Genomic DNA, 22,532 nt, shown 5'->3' on the forward strand with positions numbered 1-22,532 from the left:
AGATTTAGAAGCTAAGATCTGCATATAGGGGAGAACCTGCATACTATCTTTCGGATCTTAGGCTACCTCAGTTAATATATCTTCCGTTTTCCTGCAGGTCTAATAATTACTTTTTCATTGTGGCTTAGTAAAATTCCATTGTGTATATGAACTACACTTGCATTACCTGTTTATCAGTCAGTTCCGTTTTCGGCTTGCTTTAAATAGGGCAGCAATAAATAAAGCTGTGTAAGCATCTCTGTGGTAGGATATGGAGTCCTTTGGTACATACCCAGGAGTGATATAGCTGGATTGTATGGTAGTTCTAATTGTAGTTTTAATTTTTCTGAGATGTTTTCATACTGATTTCTGTGGTGGCTGTACTTTCTGACACTCTCACCAACAGTGAATAGTTTCCTTTCCTCGAATTTGTCCAAGTTTTTGTTGTTCTTTTTTCAAGATGGTTCCCATTTTTTCTGGCTCAGGTGAGTTGGAATCTCAAGGTAGTTTTAATTTGTATTTCCCTACCCCTGCCCCAGTCTAAGAATTTAACAGTTCAAGAGCATGTGCTAGAGAAATTCATACCTTAATTTTAGAAATTTGTGTACCTCTGACCCATTTTTATTGTATTTCCAAATGTCCTTGAGTAAGTTTTCTGGTCTCTGACCCTATTTCTTCACCTTTAAAATGGGGGCAGTAATTGAAAGTCCTTATGTAAAATAGACTTATGTAAAACTAATCACATACATTTTACAATAAAACCTCATATTGTTGGAATGTGGTGGTGCAGTTCTTTAATCCCAGAACTCAGGAGGCAGAGGCTCATGGATTTCTTGTGAACTTACAAAGTGAGTTGCAGTCCAGCCAAGGCTGCATAGTGAGAACCTGTCTCAAAAAAGGAAAAGGGTGGAGAGATGGCTCAGCAGTTAAGAGCATTGTCTGCTCTTCAGGGGATCTGGGTTCCATTCATAGCATCCACAGGTGACTTAAAATTGTCTGTAACTCACAGACATGCATGCAGACAAAACACTCATAGGTATAAAATAAAAAATAAATCTGAAAAGAAAAACAAAACAAAACAAAGAAAGCACAGAAAACCCTTGTATTAATGAAAGTTTAAACATGACTTGTCTATTATTGACCCCTGTTTCAATCATAGCCCCAGTTTTCAAATAGGTGATTAGACTGTTGAATGAGGGAAAGTGCTGGGTTGAACACTGCTGAACTGGGCCCAAAGCACCAGACAGACAGGAGTGCTCAGTGCTGCTGCTGCTGCTGATTTTTGTTTTTGTGTATCAAGCTAAGGGAAAAAATGGTACCAACAGGGATCCTTGGAATTCTTGCCCATACTTTAGAATAGTTATTCTCAAAGTATGGACTGAGGTCCTCAGAGCTGTAGGTTTGGTGTGACATCCAACTGTTCCATTAACCTCTGAGAGTAATTACTGGGGAGCTGGCTTGTACAGATTGACTTTCCAGCAGCTAGGGTATTTTAGGTCATTCAGTCTTTAGGTCCTCAGTTAATGTGTTAAAACAAGGTTTCTGTTCTGTTCTGTTCTTCTTCCCCCTTCCCTCTTCCTTGACACGGAAATAGTCTTAGCTTGGCACTGTTAAGAAAGGGAATATCTTTTTCAAAGTTGTTGTGATCTTACAAGTGCTCATTCATATAGTATGAAATGAACATGCTTTCAGAAGGTTTAAGCCCATATAGCATTGTTAAGCTTTCAAATGCTAAGCCTTTTAAGTATTAAGATTGTCAAAAGCTGGGCGCTCTGGCACGCTCCTTTAATCCCAACACTCAAGGGGACAGAGGCAGAGGGATTTCTGTGAGTTTGAGGCCAGTCTGATCTACAGAGAGAGAGAGTCCAGGACAGCCAAGGCTGTCACAAAAACCAAAGAACAACAACAACAAAACACGCTTAGTAAATAAAATGAACAAACTTGATTTTTACTGATAGTACTAAACAAAGTTATGTCGCATTTCCCCAGTTACATAAACTTCATTATCACACGAACTAAGAATATAAAGGACATTTTATAAAGAATATAAAGAGTATTCTCAGCCAGGCTTATTTTATTTCCCTGCTTTCTATTTTAACATCTTAAGTTTTGAGGTGGAATATGTCTATGTCTGAAACAAATGCAATAAATAGAATTTAAGTAGGGACCAAGGTTAAAAGATGGGTAGGGCTGGGTAACCAGTTTTTTAAAAATATTTTTCATAATCTCTTGGCTTGTAGTTACTTTTGAAAGTGCTGACACCAGTAATTCCATCGTGTGTGTGTGTGTGTGTGTGTTTAACAGAGTATGTTTGTCTCCTGGGAAATAATCTTTTAGAACAGCAGTTCTTTCGTTCTTTCGTGGGGGTGGGGGTGGGGCTTTCGAGACAGGGTTTCTCTGTAGTCCTGGCTGTCCTGGACTCACTTTGTAGTCTAGGCTGGCCTTGAACTCACAGCCATCCATTTGCCTCTGCCTCCCGAGTGCTGGGATTAAAGACATGCACCACTACTGCCCAGAACAGCAGTTCTCAACCTGTATGTTGCAACCCTTTATGGGGTGGGGCATTCAAATGACCCTTTCACATTGGAAAACACAGATATTTATATTATTCATAACAGCAAAATTAAAGGGATGCAGATTAGGAAGGCTGGGAACCACTGTTTTAGAATGAGACAGAGAGACAAATTAATTATGTTGCTTAGGCTGACTGTTGTTGGACTCTCAAGCTAAAGAGATTCTCATGCATCAACCTCTTGAGAAGTTTTCCACCATGCCTGGCTAGAATGGGAAGTTTTATTTACATTTTTATTTTCTGTCAGAATGATTGTATAGATTCTGTGGTTTGTGTACTATGTAATTCTTGGGGACTTTGCTATACCTCAATCTTTACATGTGGTATTTCCTAGAATTGTGTGTTATAAACCATAAGCATACAGTAATTTTAGCCTTTATTGGATTATTGTTGATTATTAATATTTAATATTGATTTATACTTTTAGTGTAATGAGCGGTTACTCTTTAACCAGCTTTATATCGAAATAACCACACAGAGAGACTGGGATATATTTAATTAGCCTAGAGCACAGTACTGAGTAATAATTCCTGCACCCTAACCCTCCATGCTAGTGTAGTTTCCTCCCATTCTGTCTTCTCATATTATACTTGCTCTTTACTCATCTCTTAGGTCTGGTTCATTTCTCCTAGTGTCTCCTGGTCTTCTCCACGGCTGAGTCCTGTCCTTCCATCTCTCTCTCCTTCCCTCACCGGCCCAGAATGTCCCACCCTGTTCTGTTATTGCTCAGCGTTGGCTAGTTGGTTTTTATTGGCAATACAGAAAAATAGTGACATGTTTATACAAACTTGAGACAGGAGGTACTTAGACTAAACATCACAGTGCAATGTCCATATTGAAACCAGAGAGTGGGGCAGAGAAATCAGCATTTGAATGAACAAGGGTAAACTGTACATAGTCCATAAGAGCATTATACCAGCAGATTATATTTGTTTTGATTTGTTTATTTGGTGATAGGGTCTTGCTGTATAGTCTAGACTGGCCTTGAATTTAGGATCATTCTGTCTCTCAGGTTTTAGGATTAGCAACATCTGCCATTGTGTTCAGCATAAGTAATGTCATTTATTTTATTTTTTACAACTCTTGTTTTATTAAAGAGTTACTTTTATTTTTAAATTATGAATATGTGTTTTTTCTGTGTGTGGGTGTGTGTATACGAGTGCAGGTGCTCTTGGAAGCTAGAGGCATTGGGGTGCCCTTGGAACCGGAGTTACAGGCAGTTGTGAATTACCCGACATGGGAGCTGGAGTCATACATAGGTTCTCCAGAACTATAGTTTGTGTACATAATTGCTGAGTCATCTCTTCAGCCCTTATGTGTCATTTGTACTGTATGTGCACCTTCAGTTCCACAGTTGACATGTCAGTAGTTTGCTTTATTGACTTCTGTGTTTTTAATTTCCTTTACTTCCATACATTATCTCAGCAGTTTATCCTGTTGAATAGATAGTAAAACACGCATAGGCAAAAGCATGGGTGTTCTCCCACAGTTGCATAGATTATATTAAGTACCAAACTAAAATTTATAGAATGTTTATTTATTTTCTTCTTTGCTACAATAAAATCACCCAAGTGTAGGCTTCAAACTTTTTCAAAACTACTTTATTTGGGGTTCTGTAATGTTTATACCTCCCTTCCAACCCACCTACCCTAGATGAGAGAGAAAAGAGGTTAACGGGAAGAGGAGAGGTAGACCTTTTTAGACTCAGTTCCTTGGAGCAATTCCACTCCTTGTCGTCAGGATTTCAGCAGACCTGTTAAACAGCAAGCCAGCAATTTAGCAAAGGTGACTGCAACTGCAGCGGCCGGAACCTCGAAGTGTTCTTTGGAGCAGTTCTTTCTCGGAGCATCTCAAAGCAGAGCAATGAATAGCCAAACAATAAGAAGCAATGCCAAAAGCAAAAGCCAAAAAACCCAAGCCTCTTGTTTTGGAATACACACACACACACACACACACACACACACACACACACACACACACACGTGTCCTTTTGTAGTGGACAGACATCGCCTGTTCTCTCACAAGTCTGTTTCCAGTGGAAAAACTGCACGCTCCCACACAAGTCTGTTTCACATCCCACACTTGTGATCAAACCAAAAAGAAGGTTAGATCCACTACACCCAAGAATTTGTTGAGTTAGAACACATACACCTTTTACTCTTAAAGTTCTGGAGGTAGAAAGTATGAATTCAGTTTCACAGAGCTAAGAGCAATGTTGACAGGGCTGAGTCCACAGGCGTTGGGAAGAATCAGTTTATCTTCATAGCTTTTAGTGGCCACCTTCCTTGGCACATCACTCCTAATCTGCATCTGAGTATGGAGAAATGGTTCAGTGGTTAAGAATGTTTGCTTCTCTTCCAGAGAGCCCAAGTTTAGTTTCCTGCATTCTCCCAAGCCGTGTGGCTTACAACTGCCTGTAACTCTAGCTCCAAACGTCTAACACCCTTTGTTTCTTCCTTGAGTATCTGCACGTACATACTAATCTTCATCTGCCTCACTCTTAAAGGTCCCTCTGAATAATTTAGAAATAATTCTATCTTAAGCACCATGATGACATCTCCTTCCTCCCACCCCCTCTTTGAGACAGGGTCCCACTATGTCGGCCTGGCTGTCCTGGAACTCACTATGCTGAGCAGGCTGGCCTTGAACTCAACAGAGATCTGCCTGCCTCTGCCTCTGCCTCCCAAGTGCCAGAATTAAAGGAGTGCTTTACCGCCAAGCAGCAGTCTCTTTTATGCATTCATAGGCTTTGAAGATTAGGATTTTTTAAAGGACTGTTAGTCAGTTTTATTCTCACGTCTTTGGTCTTTTCTGTGGTTTCCTTCCATATGGGTTTTATGGAGAAATTTCCTTCTTTTCCTTTCGAAAAGCATTAACCCCCCCCCCCCCTCTTTTTTAAGTTGGTGTGATACGATGTCCAGTATGTCGCCAAGAATGCAGACAGATAGATCTTGTGGATAATTATTTTGTGAAAGACACATCTGAAGCTCCCAGCAGTTCTGATGAGAAATCAGAACAGGTATGAACCTCAGTTTTTCTGTGCTCCTATATATTTTCCTTGTTGTCAAATGTAAATTGTAAGAAAAGCATGTAATTAAGTAATTTAGGCATTTCTGCTATAGTTCTGTCAAATTAGAAATAAAGGATAACTCTTCCACACTCTTAAACTTGGTGGAATAAAATAGTTATTATTTTAAAAGTTAAGTTTTATATAGGCTTTTATATTCTGAATATTAGATTTTTTTTGTCTATCTAAATGTTTTATTGATAAATAAATAATAAATTGATAACAGGATGGTTTTTTGCTTTGTATAATGAATTGGTGTTTTTGAGAGCAAGTTTCTTTGGCACATGTAATGTAGATTAGTATTTATTTCTCTTTAGGTATGTACTAGTTGTGAAGACAATGCAAGTGCAGTTGGTTTTTGTGTAGAGTGTGGAGAGTGGCTATGTAAGACATGTATTGAAGCACATCAAAGAGTAAAATTCACTAAAGATCATCTGATCAGGAAAAAAGAAGATGTCTCAGGTATGATACATATAGTTGCTGTTTTTAAAAAAAGTGTGTGTGTGCTCAAGCCACAGTGCTTATTTGTGGAAGTCAGAGGACAACTTGCAGGAGTTGGTTTTCTCCACCATTTGAGTCCTAGGGATCAAATTTAGGTCATCAGGCTTGGCAGCATATGTCTGTAGAGCTGTCTTGCCTGTCCCTATACACATATTTAACCTTTTGAGTCCAAAATAGCATATTCTACCTATTTATGATCTTTGAATACTAGTACTTAGAAAACAGAGGAAAATTAGTCAAAAATCTTATTGTTTAAAATTTTTTTTTATTTTGTTACAGAGTCTGTTGGAGCATCTGGTCAACGCCCTGTGTTTTGTCCTGTACATAAGCAAGAGCAATTGAAACTATTCTGTGAGACATGTGATAGACTGACATGTAGAGACTGTCAGCTATTGGAGCACAAAGAACATAGGTACAGAAGTCATAATCGCTTACTGAAAAATATTAGAAATAGTACTGATAAATTTGCTCTTAAACAAATATTGTTCCTTTAATTTTGTTTTATAGTATTTAAACCCACATTTTGTTTGTTTGATAAAATGTTTTCTATGTTCCTATCTTATATTTGTTATGGCACATCATTAATGTGGGTTTGGGTTTATAAGATTGTAGTTATCTTACTTCATTGTTCACTAGGCTGTGGTTCAAATAATGCATTTTCCCAAATGTAATGTATTTAGTCTGGAGGCTATAATATGAAAAGGCAGTATTTGTATGGAGGTAATTATTCTCATGTATATGACTGGTACCGTGTTTTAATACCTAAGCACAATATCCTGCCTTCATAGGAAAACCATAAACAAGTTAACATTACTTAGTATAGTACTGTTTAACATAATTTTTATTAACTATATTTTAACTGAATCAGCAAAACTCATGTCTGTTTCATCTAAATTGTTTTAGAATTATACTAGAAGTTTTAGTTGGGCATGAGAGTGGTTTTACAAGCTTTCTCACTTTCCATGGCATCTGTTTATTACAAATAATAGGTGGTATGACCCATCCACAAACTAGAATTAAGAGGTTTTTTAAGAGTAGATTTTCAGAATGGATGAAAGTAAGTTTTCGTAGTCTTCTGTCAAGAAAAGATAGTAGATGAGTTTCTGTTCCAGACCCTAGCTAACCTGTATTTTCTGCCCAGCCTTTCTGTTTTTAGTGAGGTCTTGCTAAGTTACCCAAGTTGCTTCCCAACTTATGCTCTTCCTGTCTCTCTTAGACTCCCAAGCAGCTGGGATAATAGGAATGTACAACTGTGCCAGGAGTCAGGATTTCTCTTAATGTATTGTTGCCTTCACTGAATTTAGTGAGTTCACTGGATGTTATTGTCTAATTGCTAACGGCTATTCTATTTTATGCTGGGCACTTTTCTCAATGCCAAATGCTCATTTAGTTTCTGAAGAATTAAGGTGCTGGTGCTGTGAATGATTCAAAGGTGGAAGAACCTGCTCTCAGGAAGCTTTAGCAATCTGTACACATGGTAAAGCATGGTTAACCCAACCAGTGTTTATGCTTTAAATCTCTTTATATGTTCAGTAAGAGAACTCTCACTGTTACAGAACATTTTATAAATCCCACCCCCACAAACAGGGCTTCTCTGTGTAGCCTTTGCTGTCCTGACTCTTTGTAGACGAGGTTGGCCTTGAACTCACAGAGATCTGCCTGCCTCTGCTTTTCTGAGTGCTGGGATTAAAGGCGTGCACCTCCACGCCTGACTCTATTTGTATTATTTTTAATGTGTGTGTGCGTGGGGGGGGGGGGGTGTCGCATTGATAGATTACCAAAGAAAGCCCCAGACTTTATCATCATCTCTTGAAGATTTTTTTTTAAAATCATCGTTAGCCTGCAATCTACTGAGATTAATATTATCCTTTATTCTTGTCTCCCCAAGAGTACTACATTCCCAGGTATCCTTCGTAATGTATTCCCATAAGATTCGTCATGAGTCTAGTCTCTTCTTTGTCACTGATATGGTTTGTGTCCTCATCCTCCACCCTTTTCTCGGTCCTTTCCACTGCAGTTAGACAGTGCTTCCCTGCTGGTCTTAACTGGCGGCTCTTGTTTATGTTCTATTATCAGACCTTACGAAATAGTTCCTTGTTGTTTAGGACAGTCTTTCTTTCTCCTCCCTCAGATCTCCAAATTTCAAAATCATGCCACCATCTATAACCAGTTATTACTGCTATTCTCTAAAAGCTTTCAGGTCATTCCTTTATCTCTTTAAGATTTTAGTTTTTAACTCATGGTTAACTGTAGAATACTGTTATCTTAATGTCTGGCAATTATAATAAACAGTAGTTTGTTCTAAGACTCCGTTAGTCTTTGTAAGGGTTTCTTTCTTTCTTAACTTTCTTTCCATTTTTTGAGAAAGGTCAGGAAAAAAAAAACATGGCTCAGGATGGCCTGGGGATCACTGTATACCCTCTGTGATGTTCTATATGACGTTAAGAGATTAAAATCTTATACTCTGTAAGACACCACAAATAGAAGTTGCAGGCCTGAAAGCTGCTCTGCATGAGTTCATAAGAAATGGGCCAATTTAAAGAACCAGGACCTCAAAATATTATAGTGTTCACAAGCCCTGTGTACTTGGGCTGCACTACATTTTAGAACAGGACTTTAAAAATCTTAAAACTTAAATGTTTTTATAAAGACTTGAGCTTTAAGCAGATACATAATAGATTGATGAAAATACTGTCTGTTCTTGACCAAAACAGTATTATGTAGCACACTACACTATTTGTATAGAAACATTTTAAGTTGCATAAATAATTGAGAGACTCTTGCTTTATCTTTTAAACCCCATCTCTCTGTCTTGTATGTGTATGCATATGCATGCATGTGTGTGAGTGCATGTGTTTGTGTAGGCCAGAGGTCAGTGTCAGCTGTCTTCCTTGATCACGTTCTGCCTTCTGTTTTGAGACAGTCCTCTACTGCACTTCAAGCTCACAGAGAGGTAGACTAGCTGGCCAGCAAGCCCCAGGCATCTTGCTGTCTCTCCACCGCCTGGGCTGAGGGGAGTGGGCAGCTGAACTCAGGTCCTCGGGCTCGCACAGCAAGTGCTTCGCCGATGGAGCCGCCTCCCCGGTCCCTTTCTTGTAATTGGAATATTTCCTTCTGTTACATGTCTGAGCATGCGGTTTATCTTTTGTGATACTAATTATTGAAACTAGGGCCTTACACACGCTAAACGTGTATTCTAGCATTGAATGGCACATCTCTAGCCTTGGTATTTGTTTTTTATTTCCCTCTTTTTGTTTTGTTCTTGAGTTATTTTTTTCTTGTTAGGGTTATAAATCATTTTTCATTACTTTTATGTTTACTTTTGGCCCTTAGAGCTGTATTTCTTTATTCTTTTGTCTTGATGGCTTTAGGTATAATATGTAACTCTACTGACTTAATGTCTATTTAAGTATTTTTAGTATTTCTCACTTTACACATTTAGTACCTTTACAGAATTAAACCACTTGCCTTATTGCATATTATTGCCTTACGTACAATTACTTAATTTTAAAAAATCTGTAAATGTGTGTGCCACAGTGGACAGTGTTGTGGAAGCAGTTCTCTTCTACTTTACATGAGATGTGGGTAAATGAACTCATGTCTCACTTGTGAAGCAAGTGCCTTCCTTTACCTAGTGAAAAGCGCTGAAAAGAAAGCTGTCTTGTGGTCTGGGGAGATAGCTAGTTCAGTAAGTCTTACCTGTGCAAGCATGAGCACCTTAGTGTCACAGTAACAACACCAAGCAGGTGGCACATGCTTGAGCCTCAGAGGCGGGGAAGAGGAGGCAGCAGGCGGATCTGTGCAGGCTGATCAGCCACTTTAGCCTCGTCTCTGAGTTTCAGGCCAGGAAGAAACCCTGTTTCAAAATCACAGGTGGGTGGATGGCTCGCCCTTACATGAGCTCTGTGCATTGAGCTCTGCACATCAGGCTACTGCAGCAAGCACCTCTGATTGCTTAGCCGTCTCACTGGCCCTCTGACAGCATTTCTTTTTCGTGTGTTTTTTTGTTTATCTTTTTGTTTTTTTGTGACAGGGTTTCTGTGACTATCCAGGACTCACTTTGTAGACGAGGCTGGCCTTGAACTCCCTGAGACTATCTACCTCTGTCTCCCAAGTGCTGGGATTAAAGGCCCTTACAGCATTTCTTAAGAATCTACTGGCAATGACTCTTTTTAGCTTCTGTTTATATAAAAATCCTTAATTTAGAGAAGTGTATTTTAAGGTTCTGAATTGACATTTTTTTCCTTTCAGCACTTACAATATGTCAGTACTTTGCATTGAGATCACATGGCCTTTCTTGTTTTGTTTTGTTTTTCTTCCCAACTTTCCCCCTTTCTCTTCGATATTTCTTTTGACAGCCACGCGCGCGCGCGCACACACACACACACACACACACACAAACACACACACACACCATCCCTCTGAGGGTTTCCTTTGTGTGGCCTTGGCTGTCCGGGACTCGCTTTGTAGACCAGGCTGGCCTCAAAACTTACAGAGATCATCCTGCCTCTACTTTCCTGAGTGCCAGGATTACAGGTATACGCCATCGCACCCAGCTTTTGACGTCTTTTTTTATGGTATGTATTTCAGTTCATTTTGTGTGAGATTCACTTAGCTTTTATCTGTAAATTGATGTGTGTGTGTGTGTGTGTGTGTTTCATTGTTTTTTAAAAATATTTATTAACTTATTAATTTATTCATACTACATCTCAGTTGTTATCCCCTCCCTTGTATTCTCCCATTCCTCCCTCCCTCCCATTTTCCCCTTACTCCCCTCCCCTATGACTGTGACTGAGGGGGACTTCCTCCCCCTGTATATGCTCATAGGGTATCAAGTCTCTTCTTGGTAGCCTGCTGTCCTTCCTCTGAGTGCCACCAGGCCTCCCCATCAAGGGGACGTGGTCAAATATGGGGCACCAGAGTTCGTGTGAAAGTCAGTCCCCACTCTCCACTCAACGGTGGAGAATGTCCTGTCCATTGGGTAGATCTGGGTAGGGGTTCGAAGTTTACTGCATGTATTGTCCTTGGCTGGTGCCATAGTTTGAGCAGGACCCCTGGGCCCAGATCTGCCCGTCATAATGTTCTTTTTGTAGGTTTCTAGGACCCTCTGGATCCTTCTATTTCCCCATTCTCCCTCCCCATGCTTCTCTCACCTAAAGTCCCAATTGTTGTTGTTTTTGTTTTGTTTTATTAAATCAAATGTAGCTTCTCTCCAGCTACTCAGGAGTGCTGAGATTTCCGCCTGTGTTCTAGTTGATCTCTGGATCATTTTTATACTATTGAGTATAGAGGAAGGGGGTTGGCTAAGTAGTAGGAGTGCCTGCTTAGCATACGCAGAGCCTGGGACTGATCCTGCTTAGCATGCGCAGAGCCTGGGACGGATCCTGCTTAGCATGCGCAGAGCCTGGGATGGATCCTGCTTAGCATGCGCACAGCCTGGGACTGATCCTGCTTAGCATGCGCACAGCCTGGGACTGATCCTGCTTAGCATGCGCACAGCCTGGGACTGATCCCCAGAGAACTCCCAGGGAAAATTAGATTGTCGTTAGACATTTTTTGGGGGAAGGGCCTATGGACAATTCCTGAATATAATTATTGCCTCTTATTTTTGTCTTGTTTTATAGTTTTTAGTGACCGGACGAGTATAATATTGGCTATTCCATCATGCTTTAAAAAGGAATTATCTTTGTTTAACCTTAACGTTTTTTCACACCCTATTGCAATTTTGTGTTATTTAGAATTTATTTAGCTACTTAAAATATTGTGTGTGTGTACATTATATATATATATATATTAATTAAAGTATAATGTAGTATAAAGGTCACTTGAGTAGAACTTTGTAAGTGAAACTTCTCTACAAGATCTTTCTACATAAATAGTTTTTCTTGGTATTTAGTTGACTTTGAAAGAAATTTTTGCATAGATACGGCTGATATTTATAGTCCTAGATATGTATTAGAATTACGTATAGTGATTTTAGAAAAGATACCCAGACCTACGTTGTTAAAAACAAACAACAGTAACAACAGTAAATAGTATTGATCCTAGTCCAGACTGATTAAGAATCTTATGGCAAGAGCAGCAGGTGCTTTTAACCTCTGGCCATCTCTCCAACCTTTGAGTCTATGATTGTTTTACTTCTCTGTATGTTTCATTTTTGTTTGCCATCATTGTCTAGTCCATAAGAAAGTTATCTTTGTTGTAAATGTCACCATCTACTTCATTAATTGTGTCCCTTAACCGTTTCTATGGGATTCTGCCCAAGAGACCTCATTGTAGTTCCCAATACCTTTGTTGTTATAGTTCTAATCACAGTCCTTGTCAATACAGAAAAGGCTCTTGAGGGCTTGGTCTATTTTCCATTAGTTCATCCGCTATGTTGCAAATGCAGCCAGTTTCCAAGATAAAACTCAGTTCACTTCACCTGTCTCACTGTGAGACCCAAGTGAAGAACCTAACTCATGCCACAGTGTCGGAAACCTCTCTCATAAGGTCCTTGTGTGCAAGTCTTCTTGCTGTTGACGATTTGAGATGTTAAATTGTAATACTAAATCATTTCAGGTTACTGTGGAGATGCTTCGGGTGGTAAAGTGCTTGTCATGCAAGCATGAGGACTTGAGTTCCATCTCTAGCATCCATATAAAGAGCCAGGTGTGGTATTGCACACTTAAAATCCCCTGCTGGGTATGGGGAAGCAGTTGGGTCCCTCAGGCTTGCTGACCAGCTGCCATATCCTAGTCAGTGAGTCCTGGGTCCCAGTGAGAGGGAGCTCCTGAAGCATAACACTCAGTGTTGACCTCTTGTCTCAAACACATGAACATGAACACACACAAAATAAAAAATTACAGTGGCTGGAGAGATGGCTCAGAAGTTAAGATTACTGACTACTTTCCCAGAGGTACTAGGTTCAGTTGGTGGCACATACATCGTGGTTCACAACCAGCTGTACCTCCAGTTCTGGGGGATGGGGTGGGGTGTATCTTTAGATCTCCAGGAACAGTGGTTCATAGACATTTGGGTAAGCAAAACACCTATACATATTTTTAAAAATAAAATAATTACAGAGAATAATGACAAGCTATAAATCCTATTGCTTTAAGTCTTTTTTGTATTTTGGCCAATGTAATTTTTAGAACATTCTGATGAAGGTAAGTATGATCATTTTATATTTTACTGAAAAGAACTAGGACATAGAGTCATCTAGCTGTTGGCTATGAGCCATAATAATGATATCTAAAGTCACATTAATATGATAAAATGCTTTGTCTAAAATATGGAAGCTGAGCACTAAGAAAGAAGTTCAATGAGAGAGAACACAGTCCCTGAAAAGCTAGTAAATCCTCAAGACAGAATAGTTGTTATGGTCTATAGATGAATACTTAGATGCAGTAATCTAAGGGAACAGATAAAATTGGCCAACGTAGATAAAAGTTGATGGTAGGATCATTGAAAATTGAGTTTTGAGTGTATGTTTAAAATATGTAAGCTAGGTGTGGTGGTGCACACCTTTAATCCCTGCTCAAGAGTTAGCGGCAGACAGATCACTGAGTTACAAGGTGAGTCCCTGTCTCAAAAACAATGTCCCTACCCTCCCCCAAAAACCCTACAAAAACCAAACCATCACCACCACCAAAACAAAAAATAACAGAATTATGTATTTAACAATGGAATAGCTGAAGAAAAATGAGGCATTGATACAAAGGTCTCCCTTTATATTCATCTTGGATGCAAATTGAGGTGAGTTTAGTCATCAAAATATAGCAATTATTATATAAAAATAATATATTGTACTCATTTGGCAAGCTGAATAGTAGAGTTTAGATCTTAGTTCAGGATCATAATGTGCAGTCAAAAGACTGAAGTTACAATTAAGTAATTCTCAGTCTTTTTCAATGTATTATATGTGCAGATGTTTTGCCTGTGTCTATGACTGTACATCACTGTGTGATAGAGGAGGCCAGAAGAGATGACTGGTGGATCTCTAGGAACTGGAGTTAACAGACAGTGAGCTGCCATATGGGTGCTTTGAATTCAGCCTGGGTCATCTGGAAGAACAGTCAGTGCTCGTAGCCACAGGGCTTCTCTGTGTAACAGCTCTGGCTGACCTGGAACTCTGTCGACGAGGCTGGCCCCAAACTTAGAGATCCATTTGTCTCTGCCTCCTCAGTGCTGAGATTAAAGGTGTGCACCACCACCACCACCTGGCCCGATTCTCAGTCTTAAGAAAAATAATCTTCTTGCTTCCTGCCTCCCTGTCTGCATCCCTGCATCCATCTCTCCCTCCCTCTTCCTTGAGAGTACAGAGTCTCACTATTTATCCCTGGCTGTCCTGGAACTTACTGCCTAGACCAGGCTGGCCTTGAATTCACAAAGATCCACCTAGCTCCACCACTGGAGCACTAGGAATAAAGGGATATTCATCAATTGTTCACTAATTATTTACCCATGAGCACCATATTTTCAAATATTGTGTAGCAAGTTGCAAAAATAAAATCTATTTTTCAAGGACAAAAAGACTACTGATGATTCTGATTAAACTAAATGGTTATTTATTATTATTGTGTATTACACTAGGTAAAAGCACAGGAAGTTATTAAACCATTCTAAACTAAGTCCTGAGCATATACAATTTTTTCTTAGGACATTTTGATATGCTGAAAATATTTTTTTAAGACTAAAGTCCATGTTAATAGTAACTAAAGGGCCCGTGAGATAGATGGCTTAGCAAAAAAGGCTCTTGCTGCTAGCTAAGGACCTGAGTTCAGTCCTTGGAGCCCACATGATGGAAAGAGAACAAACTTCTACAAGTAGCCTCTGACCTCCACATATGCCCTGTGATGGTATGCGAACATGTGTGTTACATATACACTGTCTAAATGTGTATAAGAAATGTTTACTTAAAAAATAGAATCACTTAATGAAGATTCAAATCTGAAATTACTTTTCAATATTAATAAAAATTAATAATCTGTCTATTGATTCTTCTTTCTTCCCACTTCTGTTGTTGCAGTTTTAATTAGTTAAAAATTGGGTTGGCTTGATATAGCCCACTAAGAGTGTTTGCTATGCAAACCGTGCAGAACCTGAGTTCAGATCCAACACTCATATAAACACTCACTTGTGCCTTGATGACCAAAGTTTGCAGGTCAAGTCAGCTTAACCCAAATGGGGGACCTGAGGCTCATCAAGAGGCTGTCACGGGAATAAAGCAGAGAAGGGTAGAGAGAACACCAGGTTCTTCATGTGCAGTGTGCGCATTTAGTGACACATACATATCTCATACATGTGCACACTTTATTGTTTAGTCTGTAAGCCATCTAGTTGCAACTGTGCTCATACTATTATGCATTTCCAACCATGCAGTTGAAATTGATTCAGGTAACTGATACGGTGGAGCTCACCTTTAATCCCAACAACATTCGCAATGCTGGATCAGGAAGATAATGAACGAGGCCATTTTGGGCTGCATACATAGCAAGAACCTGGTTTTCCTTCTTTTGTTTGTTTTTGTTGTTGTTGTTGTTGTTGTTGTTTGTTTGTTTTTTTTTTTCTTGTTTGGTTTTTACTTGACCATCAGTACCTTGATAATTTATCATTACTTCTAAATCTAACACCAGCAAAGCATACAAGACATTTTATCTGGTATTTTCCTACTCTGTGCTTCATCCTGAAAATGTCAAATAGTTTCAAAATGATGTGCTTTGAGTTTTGTGTTTCAGTGGATCTCTTTCCTTCCTTCTAACTTTGGCTTCCTGGAAAGTTTATTCATTCCTCAGCATATACTTAAAATTTTGCAGAAAGAAATGCACGTTAAAAACATAAGGAATAAATCAATGTTGTTCAGTGAAGACACTTGTTTTTGTCTTCTGCCCAAATGAGGATATATTAAAAGATTTTTATCTTTCTGTTTGTTTATTTACTTGTAATAGTCCACTTTCTCCAGCTTGTTCTGTCCATGTACTTGCCATTGGGGTTTCTACTGGAGCTTAATACCTACAAGGAGCCACACCCTAAAGAAACCTGATTCTACCTTTCCTAGAAACTGTTAACTATCCATGGCTCCTTAGTATTTATTTACCTACTGGTTTTTTTTTTTTTTTTTTTTTTTTTTGGAGAGTTTCACCTTGTCCTTGAACTCATAGTCCTGCTCCTACCTCCTCAGTGCTGGGGAAGACATGTACTACAATGCCTGCCAGATTTTTCTTTTGTTCTTTTAAAGACAGGATCTCAGACTGGAGAGATGGCTCAGCTGTTAGAAGCACAGGGGACCTAGGTTAGTTTCCCAGGGCCAGCATGGTTGTTCACTTCAGTTCTAGGGGATCTGATGTTCTCTTTTGACCGCTGCCTTTACCAGGCATGGATATGATTTATATACATACCTACCAGTGAAACAGTCATACACAGAAGATAAAAGAATTTTCTAAAGACCTCACTGTTTCCTAGTCTGTCTTAGCCTCCTGGGTAGCCGAGACTGTGTACATATTACAGCGTCCCATCTACACTAAATAAAATGCATTTTATGCTGTCTAGTTAAATGTATAGGTTCTTAAGTTTTTTATTTTATGTGCATTTGTGTTTTGCTTGCGTACATGTCTATTGAGTGTGTCCGATCCCCTAGAACTGGAGTTACAGATTGCCATGTGGGTGCTGGGAATTGAATCGGGGCCTCTGGAAGAACAGCCAGGGTTCTTAACTGCAAGCCATCTCTTCAGCCCCCTTACACAGGGTCTCACTCTATCCCATGCTGGTATGGAACTCAAACTTGCAGAGGTTGGATGGGAATGCTTCATTAGCCTCCCAAGGATTTTAGGGGAAGAAAGCATGGCTCTGCTTTGGTTAGGCATTAAACACCCTTTTTCTTTGTCCTTCCCCCAATAGAATATTTTGCATTTAATTTTTTGACTATTTGATACATGTAAACAATGCATCTTGATCATATGTACCTCAATTTTCACTCCTCTCCGAAGAATCCCTTATGTTTCCCTCTCATATTCCCACACCCTCAATTCCCCTAATATTCCCTTTAGTGACTTCTTTTCTTTCTTCCTTCCTCCCTCCCTCCTTTCCTCCCTTTCTTTTCTCTTCCTCTTTTCTTTCTTTCTTATTTGGGGGGGGGGCGGATTTCTCTGTGTAGCCTTGGCTGTCCAGGAACTCACTTTGTAGACGAGGTTAATTTTGAACTCAGAGATCTGCCTGCCTCTGCTTCCTGTGTGCTGGGATTAAAGGTATGCACCACCACACCTGACCTTTCTTTTCTTATTACCTCCTCAGTCAAGTACTGCCTGTTGTGGAATACTGACTGATCTTGTTGACTTGATCTTATGTAGGTGATCATAGCTGCTACAGTGAGTTCATGACTGCAATGGTCATGTCATATCTGTCCCCAAGACATTTCACTGTTCTCCTTCCTATCCTCTGTTGTCTCTTACATTCATAAGCCCTTCTGTGATATTCTCTCAGTAGAGGTGGGGGTGGTTTGGTGTGGTGTGATGTGTTACGTTATGTTGTGATGGCGTTGAAATAGGTGTCCTATTTAAGGCTGACCACTAAGTAGAGACTTACTCTTATCACTGATTAGTTATAAGACTCTGCATTTAACTGCTGGGTAGTTGAGAGAGAAGCTTCTCTGGTCAAGGTTAAGGAGAGGCGAGTATAAATATTTAGAGAAAGTGGTTTGACAACTTTTTAAGGAAAAAGAACAGTAGTAGGGTTCTTACCTAGGACCTCTTGAACCATGGACCAGATTTACAGCATGGGGCTCAAATTCTGTCCTGTGAAATAGGCCTTAAATCCAACCTCCAAAGTAACTGGTTACCCCATAACTTTCAGGCCACTATTGTATGTACCATATTTTATTCTCCCAAATCATTAAAACAGCTGACCTCTCACAAAAATCAGGTAGCTTGTTTGGCTATACCAACCAGTAAACTTACCCTGATCTCCCACCTGTGCTTCTGTTTTAAGAGTTTGAACTGTTCATTTGAACTGTCTCCTTAGGTTTGGTGATATTCTTAGTCTTGTATTTCTATTGGATGATCGCCCTAGAGTGTTCTGATTTTTCATATTTTGCTTAGAATTTTCAAGGGCTCTCATTACTTAAGAGAACAAAACAAAGAAATGGCATGCTATACCTGGCCTTTGATACTTAATTTATTTTAATTTAGGGTTTTTTTATTCTGATTTTGACATTTGAATATTCTTTGACTGTGTTGAAAATGATAACTGTTAGGATTTCTTTGTGAAGCTTCTTAGATCTCGAAGCCATTTTTAGGCACTAGTTTTTGGTACAGATTATATCTCATAGTGTGCTATCAATGCATATTTGTGCCTATTTATTACTATACTATAAGCCACAGGTGTCTTTTTACTTGCATAGGAAGTACACTGAATAACAACAAAGAGATGAAAGCATGTAGAAGAAACTCAAAATTAATTTGTTGATTAAATGAATAATTTATAAACATGAAATAAAACTATTATTCTGGCATCCTGGTAGCCAAGGGCTCTGGACTTTTAACATTGAAATCTAAATTTCTAGTGTTATTTTTTTTTTTTTTTTTTTTTAAAGGATTTATTTATTTAATTGTACAGTGTTTCACCTTTATGTACACCTGCATACCAGAAGAGGGCACCAGATCACATTATAGATGGTTGTGAGCCACCATGTGGTTGCTGGGACTTGAACTCAGGACCTTTGGAAGAGCAGGCAGTGCTCTTAACCTCTGAGCCATCTCTCCAGCCCAATTTCTAGTGTTATAATTAGAATGTTTGAGCATGTATCAATCATATTGCCATCGTTAGAGTAAAATATGTTGATTATTTGGTAGAAATCTTTTAGAAAGCCTCATAAAACAGTAGATAATAAAAATCTAATGCAAAATTGCATGTGTATTATGAGACAGTTCTACTTAAAAATGCTTATCTAGGTTTGTGGGCATATATCAGTTTTAGAGCACTTGCCTACCATGTGGGTTTGAGTTACAGAGCTCAGTCACTGAATGGATGACACTTTATAGATTGTTAGCAGTGATTTTTGGAACATTAGTGACCTTGATAATATTCTGTACAGTATGTTGTGTTTTATGATTTAAGTTGTATAGACCATATTCTGATGGTTAGATTAAAAAATAGGACCATCCGTTAAATTTTTTATGTAAGTCAGAGTATTCACATTTTTCTGAGGAAATTTTTCTTTCATAATGGCTTTTCCAGGCAGATGACCTTGGTTTGCTGTTATAGTAATATACAAGTGAGCAATAGATAAGAGTTATTTCAAGAATGGCTCATTTAATTTCTTGAATCTTAATTATAAAGTTTCTGTTTTGAATATAGTTTTTGTTTTGTTTTGTTTTAAGGTACCAGTTTTTGGAAGAAGCTTTTCAAAATCAGAAAGGTGCAATTGAAAATCTGTTGGCTAAGCTTCTTGAAAAGAAGAATTATGTTCATTTTGCAGCTACACAAGTGCAGAATAGGTAAGCCTATTGCATTAAAAAAACAATATTTTGATGGCCGGGCGTGGTGGCGCACGCCTTTAATCCCAGCACTCGGGAGGCAGAGGCAGGCGGATCGCTGTGAGTTCGAGGCCAGCCTGGTCTACAAATTGATTCTAGGACAGCCAAGACTACACAGAGGAACCCTGTCTCCAAAAACAAACAAACAAAAAAAACCCCCAAACAATATTTTGCTTTAAAGATTGTTAAGGAAGAATGCATCCAGATTAAGGTTATTTTCCTACTATATCAAACATATATAGAGAGGATATAATTTTTAATAGACGAAATGATAAAACTTAAGGTTGACATATTTGTTAACTAAGCAAGTTTACCAAAAACATGAAAAATTTTTTAGGAAATGTCTTTGACCTTTGGCTGTCCTAGAACTCACTCTGTAGACCAGGCTGACCTCGAGCTCAAAAGAGATTTGCCTGCCTCTGCCTGCTGAGTGCTGGGACTTGAGGCATGTACCACCACACCTGGACATTTTTTACTTTTTATAATTAATAAAATTTCAATGTATTTAAGCTTTGAACTTGGAAAATGAGTTAATGTGGAAAGAATTGAGTTGTAAGGTTTAAAAGCAGAGATTGATTGTGTAGAAGATACAGCATAGAGGAGAGAGGCTGACAGCTGGCAAAGGCGTAGTGAGTAAGAAGTTTTGGTGCGTTAGGATGAGGGCCTGATAACCTGTACTACATGGAAGGCTTAGTGGGGCTGAAGGGAGAGCAGGAGTATGACTGCGGTGGCTGCGAGAGAGACTGTCATGGAAATGAGGGGAAGGTAACAGAGCAGGGCATGTATGTAGCACACATACTTGAAACAGCAACAACAAAAAACCCAGCAGCATTATACGATGAATATATACTACAGATTTGGTGTCCTAAGCACTCAAACTGCTGTTATTTTTATCATTGCCATGACCATCATCTTCTTCCTCCTCCTCGTTATTATTATTATTTCTTTTTCGTTTTTTAAAGATGTATTTATTATTATTTATACGGTGCTCTGCCTGCATGTACATCTGCAGGCCAGAAGAGGGCACCAGATCTCATTATAGATGGTTGTGAGCCACCATGTGGTTGCTGGGAACTGAACTCAGGACCTTTGGAAGAGCAGTCAGTGCTCTTAACCTGTGAGCCATCTCTCCAGCCTGTCTTTCTTTCTTTTCTTTTCTTTCTTTCTTTCTTTCTTTCTTTCTTTCTTTCTTTCTTCCTTCTTTCCTTCCCTCCCTCCCCTTTCTTCCTCCTCCTCTTCCTCCTCCTCCTCCTCTTCTTCTTCTGTTTTCTTTTGTTTGTTTTGTTTTAGTTTTTTTCCCCTGAGACATGGTTTCTCTGGTTTCTCATGGTTTGGTTGTCCTGGACTTGCTTTGTAGACCCGGCTGGCCTAGATTTTACAGAGATCTGCCTATCTCTGCCTATCAAGTGCTGGGATTAAAGGCATGTGCTATTATGCCCAGCTGCTGCTATTATTATTATTATTATTATTATTATTATTATTCTATTCTGTTTTTATAACTTTTATTTTATTTTGTGTATATGAGTGTTTTGCCTGCATATATGTCTGTTCACCATACACATGCCTGGTACCTAAGGAAGTGCTGAGCCTCCATGCATATGCTGGGATTCGAACCTGGGTTCTTTGCACAAACAAGTGCTCTTACCACTGAGCCAGCTTTCCAGCCCTCATTATTTTATTTAGGTACATTTATAAACAAACTAGATTGTTTATAGGAAAAGTGGTAACAAGTTCTAAAGAGGGCCTATTTTACAAAGTTATGACTCTTGACACTGAAAAAAACATCTACTTGTAACTGGCACACTTTAAACCTGGGAAGAGTGTGTTAGATGGTAGTTACTGTATAGACTCAATGACATTGTGAAGCGTTGTTTTGAATAGTAAAATGTATTAGTTTATAATGGTTAACATGACACATAAAAATGTAGAAAGGCATTAACTATTTGAATGAATGAAAATAGTGGTTTATGTATGATGGAATATTTTTATCTTGAGAGAGATCAAAAGAAAATAAAAGACAAGATTGGAGAGATGGCTCAGCAGTTGAGTACTTACTAACTAGGATTGGTACCCAGAATCCACAATCAGTCTGGCTTATTGTGTTGGTGTTAGGATCTGAATTCAGTCTTTTTGTTTGTTTGTTTGTTTGTTTCTTTTTTTTTTTTTCCTTTTCCTTTTTCAAGACAGGGTTTCTCTCTGTAGCCTTCTAGTCCTGGACTCACTCTAGAGACCAGGCTGGCCTCGAACTTCAGTCTTAAATCTCTAGCAAGTTCTCTTAATCACACGTTTCTCCATGACTCTCCTCCCTATTATTTAAAGTTTTTATTTACTATCTTTTCAATTTTAAGAAATAATACTTTTTATTTACTTTTTAACCTGTCTCTGTATGTGTTTGCTTGCTTATCTGTTCATGCACCAATGTGTACCAACAGAGGCCAGAAGAAGGGCCTGGAGTTAGAGATGGTGAGCCTCCTGATGCGGGTGCTGGGAATGAACCCAGGCCCTCTGCTCGTAACCACAGAGCGGTCCTTCCAACCCACATTTTTTATTTTTAAAATTTATATATGTAAGTGTTTTGCTTATAGGTATATGTGTGCACTTTGTATGCTTGGTGCTTAAAATAGCCAGAAGGAGGAGTTGGATCCCCTTAAACTCACGAACAGTTGTGAGTTTTAGGAACTGAACCTGAGACCTCTATGGAAACACTCTTAAACTCTGCACCATCTTTCAGTTGCACCAACCGCCTCCCCCCGCCCCCCCAGTAGTCTTTGTGTATGTAAGTATATACAATAAGTCTGTCTGAGGCTACTCTGCTTTCAAGTATGCTGTATGACTTATGTTTTTTGGTTTAGTTGCTTTATGTTGGAGGTCTGTATATCTTATTACCAATGATTAGTAATTT

At 38.9% G+C, this 22,532-nt stretch overlaps 1 protein-coding gene across 2 annotated transcripts in view; it reads left to right on the forward strand.

Annotated features, from left to right (window-relative positions):
* Trim33 (tripartite motif containing 33) overlaps window positions 1–22,532 on the forward strand; it is a 90,416-nt gene that overhangs the window by 30,096 nt on the left and 37,788 nt on the right. For both annotated transcript variants that reach the window (XM_051165914.1, XM_051165915.1), the window contains exons 2-5: window positions 5,452–5,570; window positions 5,936–6,080; window positions 6,399–6,531; window positions 19,475–19,591. In XM_051165914.1, the coding sequence (XP_051021871.1) occupies window positions 5,452–5,570; window positions 5,936–6,080; window positions 6,399–6,531; window positions 19,475–19,591 (514 nt within the window). The remainder of the gene's footprint in view (window positions 1–5,451; window positions 5,571–5,935; window positions 6,081–6,398; window positions 6,532–19,474; window positions 19,592–22,532) is intronic.

This window comes from Acomys russatus, chromosome 23, assembly GCF_903995435.1.
Source record: "Acomys russatus chromosome 23, mAcoRus1.1, whole genome shotgun sequence".
Classification (NCBI taxonomy): Eukaryota; Metazoa; Chordata; class Mammalia; order Rodentia; family Muridae; genus Acomys; species Acomys russatus.